We start from the raw sequence: 14,661 nt of genomic DNA on the forward strand, positions 1-14,661 counted from the left end.
CTCCCACCATCTCACGCTGGGCAATGCTCTGATACCATTTGTAACGACCTACCCCCAATGACACAATATTGTCCGCTTTGGCTCCCCAAACCAGACTTCCCAAGAGGTCACCCATCCTGGGATTGCTCTCGCAGAAGCACGCTTAACTGTGAAGTTCTGATAGGTTCATTGTCATCACGGCTTTAAAATGCGTTGTGTCGTAAATGGTGCATTTTATACATATAAGCACATCCTCATTCACAGGCGATGTGTGACGTCACAAAAACAATTGGAGATTCCCACAACAAATAGTTTTTAGAGAGAGAGAGAGAGAGAGCTTAGTGTGAGACGATTACGCCGGAAGGGGAGGCCTCACGCCTTTCCCTCCCAGCGCTAGTTTTTCCCCCTAGCCTTTGTGGGCTAGGGTGGCTTTTGTCCTCCTGGCTTATTTCCAGTGGTGATTTTTTCTCCCAACCATTAGGGCTGTGTAGCTGTTGGTCTCCCCGGAGTTAGATCCGATGGTGGTTGTTGGTTTTTCCTTGTTTTTGTTGTTGTGTGTTGGTTCTAACAGGAGATTTTCTGGTCCAGGTCCGTGGAAAACGGCGGGTGTTGGTGATTTCCGGCAGAGATGTTGTCAAAGCTAGATTTACAAGACTCAGCTGGAATTTCTTCGATAAGGACCTTACTGTTGCGGTCACCGGCCTTCTCCGGTCATGGTGATCATTCAATGAGTCCGTGTGGTTCACTCTTGTTCGGTGCGTGACTAGCACGCGTCGGGGGTTTTTCCTCCCTGGTCTTGCACGTGTGGGTCACCGTTTGCTTCTCCGGTCTTGGAAGGTGATGATTTGGAATCCTAAAGGTCGTCCGACGAAAGGGGGTTCCCAGAGAAAGGGCGTGCTCTACATGCACCGGCTCCGGCGATGGTTTTTCCGATGCTTGTTTCCAGGGGTTTTCTGTTTGTATTTGGTTGTAGATTCTTGTTTTTGGTCACAGTCTACTGTCTGGTAGCTGCTTCAAGTCAGGTTGTTTTCTGGCTTAGTGGGTAGAGTTTCTTTATCTCTAGTCACTACAATGGCCTTCGGGCAGTGTTCTTCGCCTTCGGGTATATATGCTTTGTATTTGTATTTCCTTTTGGTCAAGTGTAACCCCTTTGAAATGCATTTCTTTTTTTTTTTTTTTTTTTAATAGATCTTTGAAATCCATTTCATTAATGAAGAAGGTACTGTTTCAGTAATTTCTGCAAGGTACAATGTTCTCATTAAACTCAATTCAGGCTGTTTTCCTATATAAAGTTGGAGATGCCGTATGGCAAGGACATTCAAGAATTACCTTTGCTTGAAGCAAATATCGGAGGCCGATCCCTCGAAGACTCGAAGTGATATCTTCTTTCTCATTTCTCCTATTTCTTTAGTTTCTCTTTAGTCATTTGGTATCATAGCGTTCGTCCTTGGGCTATTGGCTACAATTTTTTATTTTCCCTCTCTGTTGGTGGTTCTCTTCCCTGTTGCCGCTCTTGCGCCGTCGCTGTGGTGGTAGTGGAACCGTGACGCGCCGCTATAAATACACACAGCAAAACCTCGAATCTCTCACGCCGATCTTCACTCACAACAACAGGTACGGAGACAACCTCTTTCAGTTTCATTTCACATCTGTTGTCGCACACTAGTGTGCATTTTTTTCTGCAAAAGAAGCACACATCGAAGGCTTGCGGGTGCTTTTATGAAAGCCCGTTGAGCTCAAAAGCTGTGCGAAATCATTATCATCTTCTAATAGCTTCCTCTTGATGTAATATCTCTGGTTTGCTCGAGGATTTTGTATGGATGATGAAACATTCTCTAACCCATTTGCCCTTTTTTTTTTTTTTTTTTTTTTTTTTTTTTTTTTTTTTTTTTTTTCTCCTGTTGATAGATTTGTGTAGAACACTAGGGATGAGTCTTTACTGTTGATGTAGAAATTTGGGTTTTTTTTTTTTTTTTTTTTTTTTTTTTTGTTTTTTTTGTTTTTTTTTTTTGTAAATACCACTTTCATTCAACAAGAGCAGGTTACAAGCAATGAAAACAGAGGGGTGGGATACCCCAACAATAACCCAAATCTGATACAGTTGTGCCTATCACAGGGAGGAGGGAATGGGTGTTTTTCCAATTCTAAAAGAACCAAAAATGTCCCGGCCCTATCAACCTTGGAAAAAGCTAAGGAATTGTCCAAACAAGTTGGACTAAAGACCAAACCAATGAAGAACAGGGGCATGACTCGATTAAAGGCCTTCCACCCAGTCCAAAACAATCCTAATGAAAGGATTGGGCGGGCACTGATTCGGTAAAGGGAGTAACAGCCCCTATGCAAGGGGTAGAGAAAAGCAAGCACAACTAATATCAAAGCAAAAGCTCTAGAGAAAGGGTCTGCAAGAGAGACCAAAATCCAACCACAGAAATTATAAAGACAGAAAACAGTTAAAAGATGACAAAAAAACAGCTGATAAAAGATGATAAAACCCTCAAAATACATCAGAGAAGGCAGCCAAACCACCATCGGAAGTAGGCCTAGGCGGAGGAGGTTGGGGGAGAGCCGCTGCTTCACAAATAGACAGCAGCACGTGGAGGAGACGCTCCGGCGGGTGGGGCAAACTGTCCGGCGCGTGGGGCACACGCTCCATCGTGGAGAGGTCCGTTTGAGAAGCCGCAAGCAATGGATCGAAGCTGGGAGGCCATGGAACCTAGTGGTGTGGAGGAATGAGTGAAAAGGCCACCTGAAATTAGTAGATCTAATTTGAAAAAAATCAGATCTAAAAATTTCAAGATACCGGGGGAACCATAGCGTAGAACGGGAGAAGGAAGGAGAGACCGATCTGAAGATGGAGAGGCCATCACCGTTGATGCAGCGGGTGGAGATAAGCTCTGATGCTGGCCAGAGAAAGTTTTGGGAGGAGATGGTTAAGGAAGTTGTATGATGGGTTTTTGTGAGGGGGATGATAGGTGTATGGGAAGGGGATGATGGGAAGGGTTGAATCCGTAGGGAGGGAAGCATGAAGCTTCCCTCCCATGGAGGAAAGACCAACAGGAAGGGCGCTGCAGAAAACTTTCTGAATGGGCAGACAAGCTGTCCTACAATGCTTTCGATCCTAGGATATGACAACAAACACTGGAAGGGGAGGGAGGTGAAGGAAAGCTGAAAGAGTACATACTGAATGACCTCCTACATCAAACTCCTTTTCATAATTGAATACAACAACCAAACTATGCGTGAATTGGTCAAGGTATGCTGTAATTTATCTATTCAAACTTGAAAAGAAGTAATCATCTCAGGACACCCAATAGATTTGTAAATTTCCCAAGAACACTAACTGTAGTTCAAAGGTGCCCTGAGAATAACCACAGGATGATATCTATGACAATAATCCACCCACAAGCAACAATAATAGGTAAGCACAACTGTTGATTTTGGAAACTTAAGACAGCATCAGATAACAAACAAGTACATTTGCAACAAATTATGTAAAAGGGAAACAAATGTAGTGAATATATGTTATATCGATCGTAGTGTAAGTAAGGAGATTAGGCAAGGATATAAATGCTAAGATTCCCCTATTGAAGAATATAATACAAAATTATAACAAGATTTGTACTCAAATAAAGAGCCATCTTTGAAAACAAAAGATAAAAGAAAACAAACAAATCCTTCAAAAAGGTCATTGATTTGAAGTCCATCTGATTGAACTTCGAGCTTCCACCATTAACAAAAATTCTACTTGAATTCTCTCAGTCAATCTCCACTTGTAATACCGATTGACATGGTATTACTCTACCTCGATTATTTTCACTCCCAATCTTCATCGGCCAATTGATCGTCAGTCTCTTCTCTCGGCGGCCGAACCACCAACACCACAGTCCCTAAGCTATCCTCCACACCCATTTCCTTCAATGCCAACCCTCTTTCAACTTTCAAGTCCCCACCATCACCACCACCAGCCACCAAATAAAAACCGTCATCGGCGGCCACCTCCTTCCTGCCCCTGTCAGCCACCACCAAGATAGGCTCCTCCTTGTACCACCTATTTGCCTTCCAAGGCAAGACCCTCGCATCCCGAAAGGCCACCGCAACTCCCCCTTTTCCTAACTCCATCACAGGCTCCCACGCCGGCAACACCACCCACCTCTCCCACCCCTTCTCCGCCACCACCACACCAAACTCACCCTCGCTCCTACACTTCCACGGCGCTGCCAAAACCTCCTGCTCCCTCTCCTCAGCTCTACAAACCGGCAATACTACCACGCTACTCGCCTCCGCTACCTCTCCAAGCCTCAACCTCACCACCAGAACCCGAGCCGCGGAATCCCTATCCCCTTCTTTCTCTCCTTTCCCCTCACTGGTCCCCTCCAACTCCTCCAACACCCTGCTTCTTGCTTTCTCAGTTTCCGCAGCTTTCAGTGCCTGCTCTAGAGCAGCAGTCCTCTGCTCTGACGGGTTCTTATGCTCTCTACTCTGCCTATAATACATAAAGGAGAGACAATCTCCAGGGAGAGTATAATCAAACCTCTCCCACCCTTTATCCCCACGCCTGCGAGGAAAATCCTTCAAGGCGCGGGCGAGATCCTGGGCGCCCTTGGCGTCGAGCCTGTTCTCAACGATGAAACGGGCAGCGGCGGCGCGTTGCTGGGCGCTCAGGAGCCGAATTTCGTACAATAACTCGGCACCGCCGGTGTCGAACGAGGAGGCGAGTTCTGGGTCCGTGATGGATTGAAGGAGGGAGTCCCGGACTTGGGCAGCAACCACGAGGCGGTTCTGCTCGACGCCGGAGATTCCAGTGGATTCTTCGATGGAAGAAGGGGAGAAGCCTTCTCGCAGTAGGGAGGGAATGAGCGGTGCGTACTCGTACCAGAGGCCGAGGCGGTTGGCGAGGATTTCGAGGCGGCGGTCTGCGTCGAGGGAGCTGAACTTGGAGGGTATAGGAGTGGAGGGTGGAGGCCTGAAGGGCTGGTAGAGCTGTTGCTGTTGGGGGTTGGAAGGGGGGGTGAGAGTGGCTGAGATGGGCTTAGGGGAGCGTTTAGGAAGGGGAGGGTGGAGAGGGACGGTTAGAGTGGGGTGGGGGCTGAGGAAGGTGGAGGAGAAGTGCGGTCGGAGGGTGTTTACTGTGGCGGAGAGCATGGTGTGGACTGTGGAGTGTGGATGGTGAAACTGGAAGAGAAGAGGAGGGAGGAGGCCAGCCACTGCCTTATCTTATGTCCCTGGATTTTCTTCTTTTAATATTTTAACCAGACATGGAAAGGTAGACACACTTTTTTACCTGTAGATTATTACTTGGAAAAGTAACTCTCAAATAACACAAAAGTTGAAGGAGTAATAATTAATCACCGTTCAAAAATATTATTTTTTATCACTTTGTTAATGTGGTAAGAATGTAAGATGATCTTTCACTATTATTATTATTATTTTTATTTTTATTTTATTTTTAAATGGAGGACCATCTTACCAAACAAACAAGGTGATTAAAAAGTAATATTTTTGAATGGCGGTGAATCATTACTTAAGTTCAAAAGAACTTAGAAACAGAGTTTACTCGGAGCGGCTTGATAAATTTTGAGGCACAAGACAATAAGTTTAAGTGAGACCATTTTTTATATTTTAATTTATTTTAATATTTATATTAGTTTTTGTTTTTTTCATTTAATATATCAATTAGAGCACTTTCTTCTATTTGTAAAATGTATTTTAAAACTTTTTTTTTTTAATAACTTATTAGCTATAAAATGACTTATCACTTGATGTAAATATAGGAAATAATAAGATTTAAAAAAAATAAAGAGAAAAATTGAAATAAGTTATATAAAGATTTTTCTGTAATAGAACATAGTGGCGGAAAAATTGTTGGACATTGAAGACTCACCGAATGTGTAATTCTATCTATTATGCATAACGTAAACGATCAAAATTTATACACTTTGAAGATTTTTCATATTTTTTTAAACATTCAATTCAAATAAACAACGGAGGAAAAATTATGCACGTTGAACTAATTTTATTAATGTAAAAATAGAGCTTTTAAAAATAGTAAATAAGTGGAACTCTCAAGAATTTATAGATTTTTTTTGGGAATGTGAATAATGGACTTTCAATTTATAATTATTTTTAGTTAGAAACTATTTATTAAAATTTCACCGCATTATAGTTTTAAAACTTGTTTTCAAAATAACTTTTATTATAGAATTATTAAATGTGGCCCTTAGTTAAAAAGAGTATTTTATTAATTTTTTTACCATATTAGAATCTTAAAATGTTTTTTAACCTTAATTTTATTTTATTTTATTTTTTTAAGCAAAAAATCATGGTTTTCAAGTTGAATAAAATATATATAAAAAAAAAGTGATGGTCCAACTGGGGTCAACCCAACGGGCCGTGTTGGATCTGGGTGCCACTGACCCGTTATCCTTCCACTGCCAAGAGCGGGAGGTAAACGCTGCTCTGTGAAACCAGCCTCACGCAGAACCCTCCACTCTAGGAACCAAATGACCCAGAACTTTCGCTCAAACCACAGGGATCAACTCTTGGCTTGGAATGGGCAGGCCAGTAAATGGCAACCAGAATCCGACCAATTGGGCTGGGCCAGAGTCCCATCACAATAATGCCCCTACACAGGTTACAGGCTTGCGTTACTAAGCCCGGCAAGCTTTCATATCACGCTAGAGCCTTATAAATCGCAGAAGTTTGTTCGTTCTTAGCCATGTGGGACTGAGGTACGTTGTGGTGTTGGGAAATTCTAGCGAAATGAGTCATAATGTCCTGTCGCCTCATCACCTTCTTCGAGGCTTCGCAGTAAATCATAAAGAATGGCCAACAACTGGCATCAGACTTGACAATTTACGGTTGTCCATCCAAGAAAAATACCGATTTCGTTTGGTGCATTATACAATAAAAATCCTCAACGACCTATTCGAAATTTCGCTTCTTGTATATTATCGTCTCATATATATCAAAGTATGGGGGGATCGATCGGTGGCTGCCCATACCTACAACTTCCACAGTGCAGTCCCCTGTAACTGTAAGCATACTGCCAGGAGATACAAGGGTTGCAGCTCTAATTGATCATGACCGAAGGGGCTGGAATGTGGCTCTAATTAAGGAGATTTTCAATGCGGAGGAAGCAAAGGTGATAACTAATATACCACTTAGTCCCTCTTCGGCCACCACAAGACCGGCTGATTTGGAATGAAACCATCGATGGGATTTTCTCAGTGTGCAGTGCCTATCACTTGGGGAAGGATATCCAACAAAGAAGCCGGGGTGAATGTTCAAACACAGACAAAGGCATGGATGTGTGGAAAGCATTGTGGAGTCTTAAAGTCCATAATTCTCTTAAGCCTTTTATGTGGAAAGCATGCAATAATCTTCTGCCTTCTAATCTCAACTTATTCCGCCAAGGGGTTGTGGTGGATAATCTGTGTCCATACTATTGGAGGGAGGAAGAATCTGTCATTCATGCCCTTTAATTTGGAGTTGTCCAGCAGCTCAAGATGTGTGGGGATCCAGTCCATTAATTTTTCAGAATTAAGAGTTGTTCGTGTGGGACTGGCTTCCTTTCCACTTTTGCTTCTTTTCTCATGTGCTGCAGCAATGATGAATTAGATTTATTGGCAACTTTGGCCCGCTGGATCTGGTTGAGGAGAAATACATTAGTCTTTGAAGGTACTTTTATCCATCCAAATATTGTATTCAAAGGGGCTGTTGATGCACTTGATGAGTTTAAAAAATGTCATATGCAGATCCAAATGTTTCTATACAAGAGGTTGACAGTTGTATTCCTCACAGTAGAGCTTAATTGGCAGCCTCCACCAATAGGTTTTATCAAGGTAAACTGAGATGCGGCGATTACCAGATGAGTGCATTGGTATGGGAATTGTCGCTAGAGACTTGTGTGGGTAACTTTTTGGGAGCAAAATGTATACATCAACATAACACAAATAAAATCTACATGTCGTTTGGAAAAAATTAAGAGTAAGAAGTGAGAAGATAGAATTTCTAAATAAAATTCTATCAATTGCTAAAAATATATGAAACCTGAATATAGTAATTAGCTATTCGAATTGTTAAAATTATATGAAATTTGAATATAGTAATTAATTGTTTGAACTGCTAGCAATGTAAAAACTCATCTCTATTTTATCATGAATAATTGCACCACTAGTCCTTGGGGTTGGGCTAAATTACAAATCATTCCATGTGGTACAAAAAATTCATTGAGGGTCATTGTGAAAAAATTATAATTACGAATCACTCCCTGAACACGTTTTCTGTCTACCAAGTTAACATAATCCGTTAGTTAGCTGTGTCATATCCAATAAGAAATCGACACGTGTCTATTACAATATAAAAATATAAATCTATTAAAATAAATAAATTAAACTTAAAATTATTATGGCAAAATTGGCTGGAATCTGGACATTGTCCCCGGAATCCGGTGAAAGTAGCTAGAATCCTACTGGCCAGTGACAGAATCTCATTACTGGTGGTTTTTCTCCGTTAGTATTTTTCCATATGAGCCAAATGCCATAAAATATTTTTAGAAAAATTAAATTTTTTTTAAAAAAAATGTAATTTCGTTGAAAATATTTTATGACGAAAAACATTTTTCGTCGAAACAAACTATCAGCGGAGGATGAAGAGACGCTTGGGCCAGGACTAATTCAAAGCCATTTATTGAAAATAACTTCAAGCACGCTTTTATTTATTTACTTCCATAAGATTTGAGAAGTCACAAGGTTTGTATACATCCTGCAATGTGAAGTAGGAAAAGCCAGCATTGTAATTTCACTAGTCATTGTGATTCATAGATTTGGCTATAAATCATTTTAAACTAGAGTTCAGTCTTTGTGGCTTGTAACTGTCTCTTCACCAATGCAGTGTAAATTCCATCCTGGCTGAGTAGCTCTTCGTGGCTGCCGCTTTCCGCTACCTGACCGTCTGCTATAACCGCAACAGTATCTGCACTTTTGACAGTTGAAAGCCTGTGTGCTATGACAAGAACAGTCCTGCCCCTCATCAGAGAATCCATGGCATCCTATATATACATAGCATTGGAATTGGTTAATTGATCCGTCTCATAAATGAACAAAATAAAATTTCTTCTAAGAGTACGTACATGGATTGGAAAAGGCGTGGTTGCCAGCAGTGTCATGTTAATAAAGCATTTCAAGGGAAGGATGTAGCTCCTGATGCATAAAAATAAAGATGCACATTTTCTTTTCTTTTCTTTTCTGATCGTTTTGGGGCTGGAAAGGAATAAGCTATGGGTGACCAAGAAAGTGTTAAGTGGGGCAGCAGAGAGACTAGTAAACATTCATACAAGAAAGTTGAGCAGCTCCACCTGCAGGTCCAATGACCAGACCAAAAGTAGACAGCTTATTATTTAGGCTTTGGTTTGTGTCTCGTACTTATGCACACACGACGCAAGCTGGGGATGTTACACATCATCAATTATTGACGTGACACACTCAGCTTGCGTCCTGTGCACATACGACACAAGTTATACTCTATTATTTATTATTGAAAAGAAAGAAGAAGAAGAACAAGAATGACAAATGATTGGGTAGGAAGAAATATTTGAAGGTCCTATGGAGGGGAAGGCTAGCTAGATGAGACTTTGAATCTATACTCAAACTTCAAAGAATTACATAAAGGGCAAAAACGATATATGGATTCTTTTACAAACAAATTAAAGTTAGATATGAATATTAATTAAGTTAGAAAGTGCTGGTCCAGTATGTCATCAGCTTATAATCTTATATATGACACACACTTGGTACTTTTCAAATCCGTGAATTACTAAGATCTGCCAATCTTACCTGAACAAGGTATTCACTCTCGGCATCTAGAGCACTAGTGGCTTCATCCAATAATAAAACTCTTGGGTTCAATAGTAGTGCTCTCGCAATTGCTACTCGTTGTTTCTGGCCTCCTGAAAGCCTCAACCCACGTTCTCCAACGATAGTTTGATACTTTTCTGGAAGCTTTTCTATGAATTCATGGGCATTAGCCATTTTCTGAAACATTTATCTCTTTATCAGTATAAATGGAGAAAAGTAAAAGTTGAAGACGCTCATTTGTCCGAAGGAAAAGGTAGGGGAAGGATTAAACTCACAGCTACAGTTTGTATATCAGTAGATCTTGCTTTTCCATTGAACCCATAGGCAATGTTTTCTTCCACAGAACAATTGAAAAGAACAGGCTCCTGGCTCACTATACTTATCTGTACAAATATAGAAATGTAAGGTGCCGCAGAATCTCACGATTCTAATATTATAAATTGTGGTTAGACATCATAAATGAAGAGAGCAGATTGAATAAATGGGAAATGTATTAATATTTACCCTACCAAGGATTAAGTACATCTTTTGCATGTATTAGAGAGGGAAGACAACATTAGCGCAATACTAATGAGAACCATTCACTTTTGTCACAAAAGTCAAATTTGAACCATTCACATTTGTTCATTGTCTTGCCTATTTCCCATGATTTTGCTTTCAGAGGTGAAATGATATTGTTGCAAATAATATTGATCGTAGATGATTGAGAGCAGTTCATGGGCATGCTTATAACTTCTGTGCTGGCTGTATACAGAATGCAGCCCTCATCTCTGATATAGCTACAATTTTCTTAATTTGCAGATAATAGACAAGCAAAGACACTCTACTGAACCCTAAATTACATGCATGATCGAGCAGAAAAATATCCAAAAACAAATTAAATTACCTTTCTATGGAGATAATCATGTGATATTTCCACTAGTGGAACCCCATTTAGCAAAATCTTTCCCTTGAGAGGGTCATAGAACCTCTCAATTAAGTGGGCTATTGTCGTCTGCAATACACAAATAAATAATTCTAACATTCAAAAAAAGTCCCATTTCACATGAAGGAAAAAAATGATACAAGAGGAAATGAAAATGAAAATGAAAAGGTAAGGATAATATTATTACTTTTCCACCACCACTTGGACCGACAAGAGCAACTTTTGAACCGGGCCTCAGTTTTAATGTTATTCCCTGCAATTAAAAAAGTGGTCGTAGATGGAGTCACATGCAGCGGCGGAGCTAACATCACAAATGCATTTTACATTTGATTTGCACAATCGGATGGAGTGACTTTTTAGTGAATAAGCTAGCTATTTTAGCGTAAAGATAAAAATAGCTAAGCCATTAAGAATGCTCGAAGTATGATAAACTTGATTTGGATTCTTTCAATAATTCAATCCGAAGTAGGATTACTGGGCAACAGAGCAGACTCAATTGAATCTTAGAAGTAATGTTTCATTTCCTTCATGTTTAATTTACTATTCTTCTTTCAGTTTATAGTGTCCTAATCCTGATGCATGAAAGGGTTAGATCAATAAAGCTGATTCCACTGTCAAAATATATATATGCAAATTAATGATGCAATCATCTTGTTCACAAGAAACGAATTCTCATTATTACCTTAAGTACCGTATGACTTGGGCGAGAAGGGTAAGCAAACCAGACATCATCCAATTCCACATCTCCATCAGGATTTCTGCCATCAAGGCTTCAATATTACTCAGAGCAAGATTACTTCAATCTCAATGTATAAGAGGATAAAAGTAGGAGGTGGTGCAACTAACTGACCCAATAGGGCACTTATCTCCCGATCTTGGCATGGATGAGACGCGATCCAGGAGCTGAAAAACTCTCCTGCTTGCTCCTGTAGCTTTCATTGCTATTGTATACATTCCTGATAAAGAGGATATTGAGGACCCAACTGCAGACGGAGAAATTTATTAGTTTTGTAAAGTTTTAGTAGCTATAAAGCTTTCAAACAAACAATGAAAGACAGAAACCTATCACGTATACTTTGAACATATTCTTTTTTTATTTTATTATTTTATTATTATTCAGAATATTCTATTACAACATAAAATCTATAATATTGGCCAAGTTTCCTAGAAATTTTATGAGTGTCTTGTGATTATGTCTAAGATGAAAGCTAAACTGGAACATGATTTTCCCAAGGCAGTAAACAATGAGGAAAGTACCTGTTTGGCTATAAAGAACGAAGGATATAAGAGCGCCTGCAGTCATGGAGCCTGTTATTGTCAAATAAGCTCCATAAACCACCACTACGATGACAGATAATGTGGATGCTGCATTTAGTCCTCCAAAAAATAGGCCTTCTACTCTCTGTGGCAGAAAAAGCAAACCTTAAAAGCTCAGAAATTCTCTCAAATATATGAACTCACAGCTTCCAAGTGTGATTTGTCAAGAAACTCACAGCTTCTCTGAGGCCAAGCTTCAATGTCTCATCAACATTTTCCGAGTACTTTGAAATCGCATAAGCTTCTTGAGCAAAAGATCTGACTGTTCGAATAGCCCCAATAGATTCCTAAAAAGCAATATTGCTCAGAAAAAAGGTTAACTTTCTGAATTAAAAAATTGACTAACATTCTTAATTAATAATGTCTTGGCTGTTCTACTTGTCTAGAACCATTAACGTCAATAAATTGACCTAGGATACCAGAAGCAAGAGGAACACATGCACAAATCAGTACAGAACTACATTTGAGTTACTAATTTTTTTTTGTTTTTTTTCATCTTTCCTATTTTTTTTTTTAAATATCCTTCTCCCTGTCCTGCATGCACCCCATCTTTGCCATGCATAAAACTCATCATAATCTTAAATCTAGCCTCTTAAACTGCCTTTTAGAATTTCTTTTTGGCACTTCGATTTTTCCAAATACAATGATTTATGCAACAAAAAAGTTAGTAATGTCGAAAATGCATGGTTCCCAATACCATGAATTGAGCATTTCAAAATAAATAAATTCCAATATAAAATTCATATTTTGCTCACAAACCTCCGCAATTGAGGCAGCCATTGCAGCTGCAGCTTGAGTTGAGTGTGAAAGTTCACGAAGATAGCGCCCAGATTTTTGAACAGCAATGGAAATGACTGGCACTACGGCCAAAGCTAACACTAAGCAGGATGAAACATACAATAAGCAAAATTGGACTAGAGTAATGAACATTACTGTAAGTGAATAAAATCAATTACATGTTAACTTCCGTGAAGATGAGAACATGAAGCCAATGCCAATAAATGCAGTTGTTAGACTTCCAAGTGCCCAAGAAAGATTGGTAGTTGCAGCATTCTTTATGATCTGTGTGTCTTCAGACAGCCTGCTTAGGAGTTCCCCTGTTCGAGTAACATCAAAAAATGCTATTTCCTGTTGAACGATGCAGGATCAACCATGAAAAATGGTATTCAGAGTTTCACATCAATACCAGTGTGAGAATGATAGAATTAGTTGGTAATAATTATCTAAAATATATATTGACTTCCATTGTTTCTAATACTGCTCAACCTGCCACACTTGAATCTCACACTGAAGATGTTATTGACAGTTTGAAAATCTTGACAGCATGATAGATTGATTAAGAACGGAACAAACCACCATGTACAGTGGTTTAGAAATTGGTATACGTACATTTGTGTGTGTGTTTTTTAGGAAAACAGTGCATGGTTTGGAAAAACAAATTTTGTGTGTTTTTAGTACTTTTGTATCTCAAAGATGGCTGCTCCAGATTTTTTAATTCTGAGAATTAATGTGTCTAACCTGATGGAGAAGGTGACTGAATAAGTCCTTTCTCAAACGAGCTACAACCCTTTCGCTTGCATAAGAAAACAACCATTCTCGAAGTCCTGTGGACAGAGAACTGAAAAAAACTATGGTCAATTGACAGCAAACAACGCAGAACCTAATATGGGCTCTAAAAATATGAAACAAGACAAATATACCAACATAATCACCAGACCTACACATACAGGTAAACTTATCCTTTAATTTAGATAGTTCTATCTCAAATGCACTATTAATATCCTTCTTAGGCCGTCTTACAACCAACTCAATGCAAGCAAAAATGCATTTTGTTAGAATACGATACTTGCCATATATTTTCGTAATATTCTTAGTATATTACGAAAATATTCTCCCATCAATTACGGTATTATTTAATATTATTGAAAATACGATTATTGTATAAATATGTAACTACGATATTTTCCTTATTCTTTGGCGTCATTCAACTATAAATAGGTCACTTCATTGTACAAAAAATACACATAAAAAATACAAGTTTCTCCCGCAATTATTTTTCGTTATCTTTTTCTTCATGGTATGAAAGCCACTGTTATTCTGGTGCCTCTCTTAAAATCTCCATTTATTGTTTGTGCAGTTTCTCTTTGAGCGTTTCTTTTTGGTGTTTTTCATTGTGACTATAGTACACCGAACACTTCGTTGAACTTGTTTTGCACGTAGCAAAAATTTGGAGTCCATCCGTTGCCACACACGCCACCACTATTTGCTGACACCGTCATCATGCGCCCATGCACCACCAGTTTCTACCAAACTGATCTTCAAAATCGGCAGATCAGCCTCAGATCGTCATTCTTGTGAAAAATAATCTCCAACAAACATTTCATGCGCCTCCACGCGCTACCAACAGGTCAGGTTTCCGTTGCCACGAACCGTCACTCTCTCCCGTGCGTTAGATCCATGCGCGCGCACCGGATCTGCTGCTGCTGCGTTACACTGGATCCTTGCCTCGGCTGTACCTAACCTTGTGATACACTAGATTACTCCCCCGAGGGTGCATGGGTGCTTGAGTGTGTTGTGTCTCACCGG

General features: G+C 39.8%; 2 protein-coding genes across 2 annotated transcripts; both read right to left on the minus strand.

The window, feature by feature from the left end:
• Positions 1-3,537: 3,537 nt before the first annotated feature.
• Positions 3,538-5,189, minus strand: LOC133851876 (rubisco accumulation factor 1.2, chloroplastic-like). Its single transcript, XM_062288482.1, has one exon. It carries the CDS (start codon positions 5,119-5,121, stop codon positions 3,793-3,795), a length of 1,329 nt encoding a protein of 442 aa, XP_062144466.1. The 5' UTR covers positions 5,122-5,189; the 3' UTR covers positions 3,538-3,792.
• Positions 5,190-8,786: 3,597 nt separating this feature from the next.
• LOC133852587 (ABC transporter B family member 27-like) lies at positions 8,787-13,800 on the minus strand. The gene is made up of 13 exons (XM_062289359.1): positions 13,776-13,800; positions 13,594-13,679; positions 13,032-13,203; positions 12,835-12,953; positions 12,252-12,362; positions 12,016-12,160; positions 11,609-11,741; positions 11,441-11,516; positions 10,946-11,011; positions 10,720-10,827; positions 10,109-10,216; positions 9,813-10,010; positions 8,787-9,028 (listed from the first exon to the last, which is right to left on the minus strand). The coding sequence occupies exons 1-13, from the start codon at positions 13,798-13,800 to the stop codon at positions 8,825-8,827; spliced, it is 1,551 nt and encodes a 516-aa protein (XP_062145343.1). The 3' UTR covers positions 8,787-8,824.
• Between the last annotated feature and the right edge of the window lie 861 nt (positions 13,801-14,661).

The sequence above is a fragment of the Alnus glutinosa genome, chromosome 12, assembly GCF_958979055.1.
Source record: "Alnus glutinosa chromosome 12, dhAlnGlut1.1, whole genome shotgun sequence".
Taxonomy (NCBI): Eukaryota; Viridiplantae; Streptophyta; class Magnoliopsida; order Fagales; family Betulaceae; genus Alnus; species Alnus glutinosa.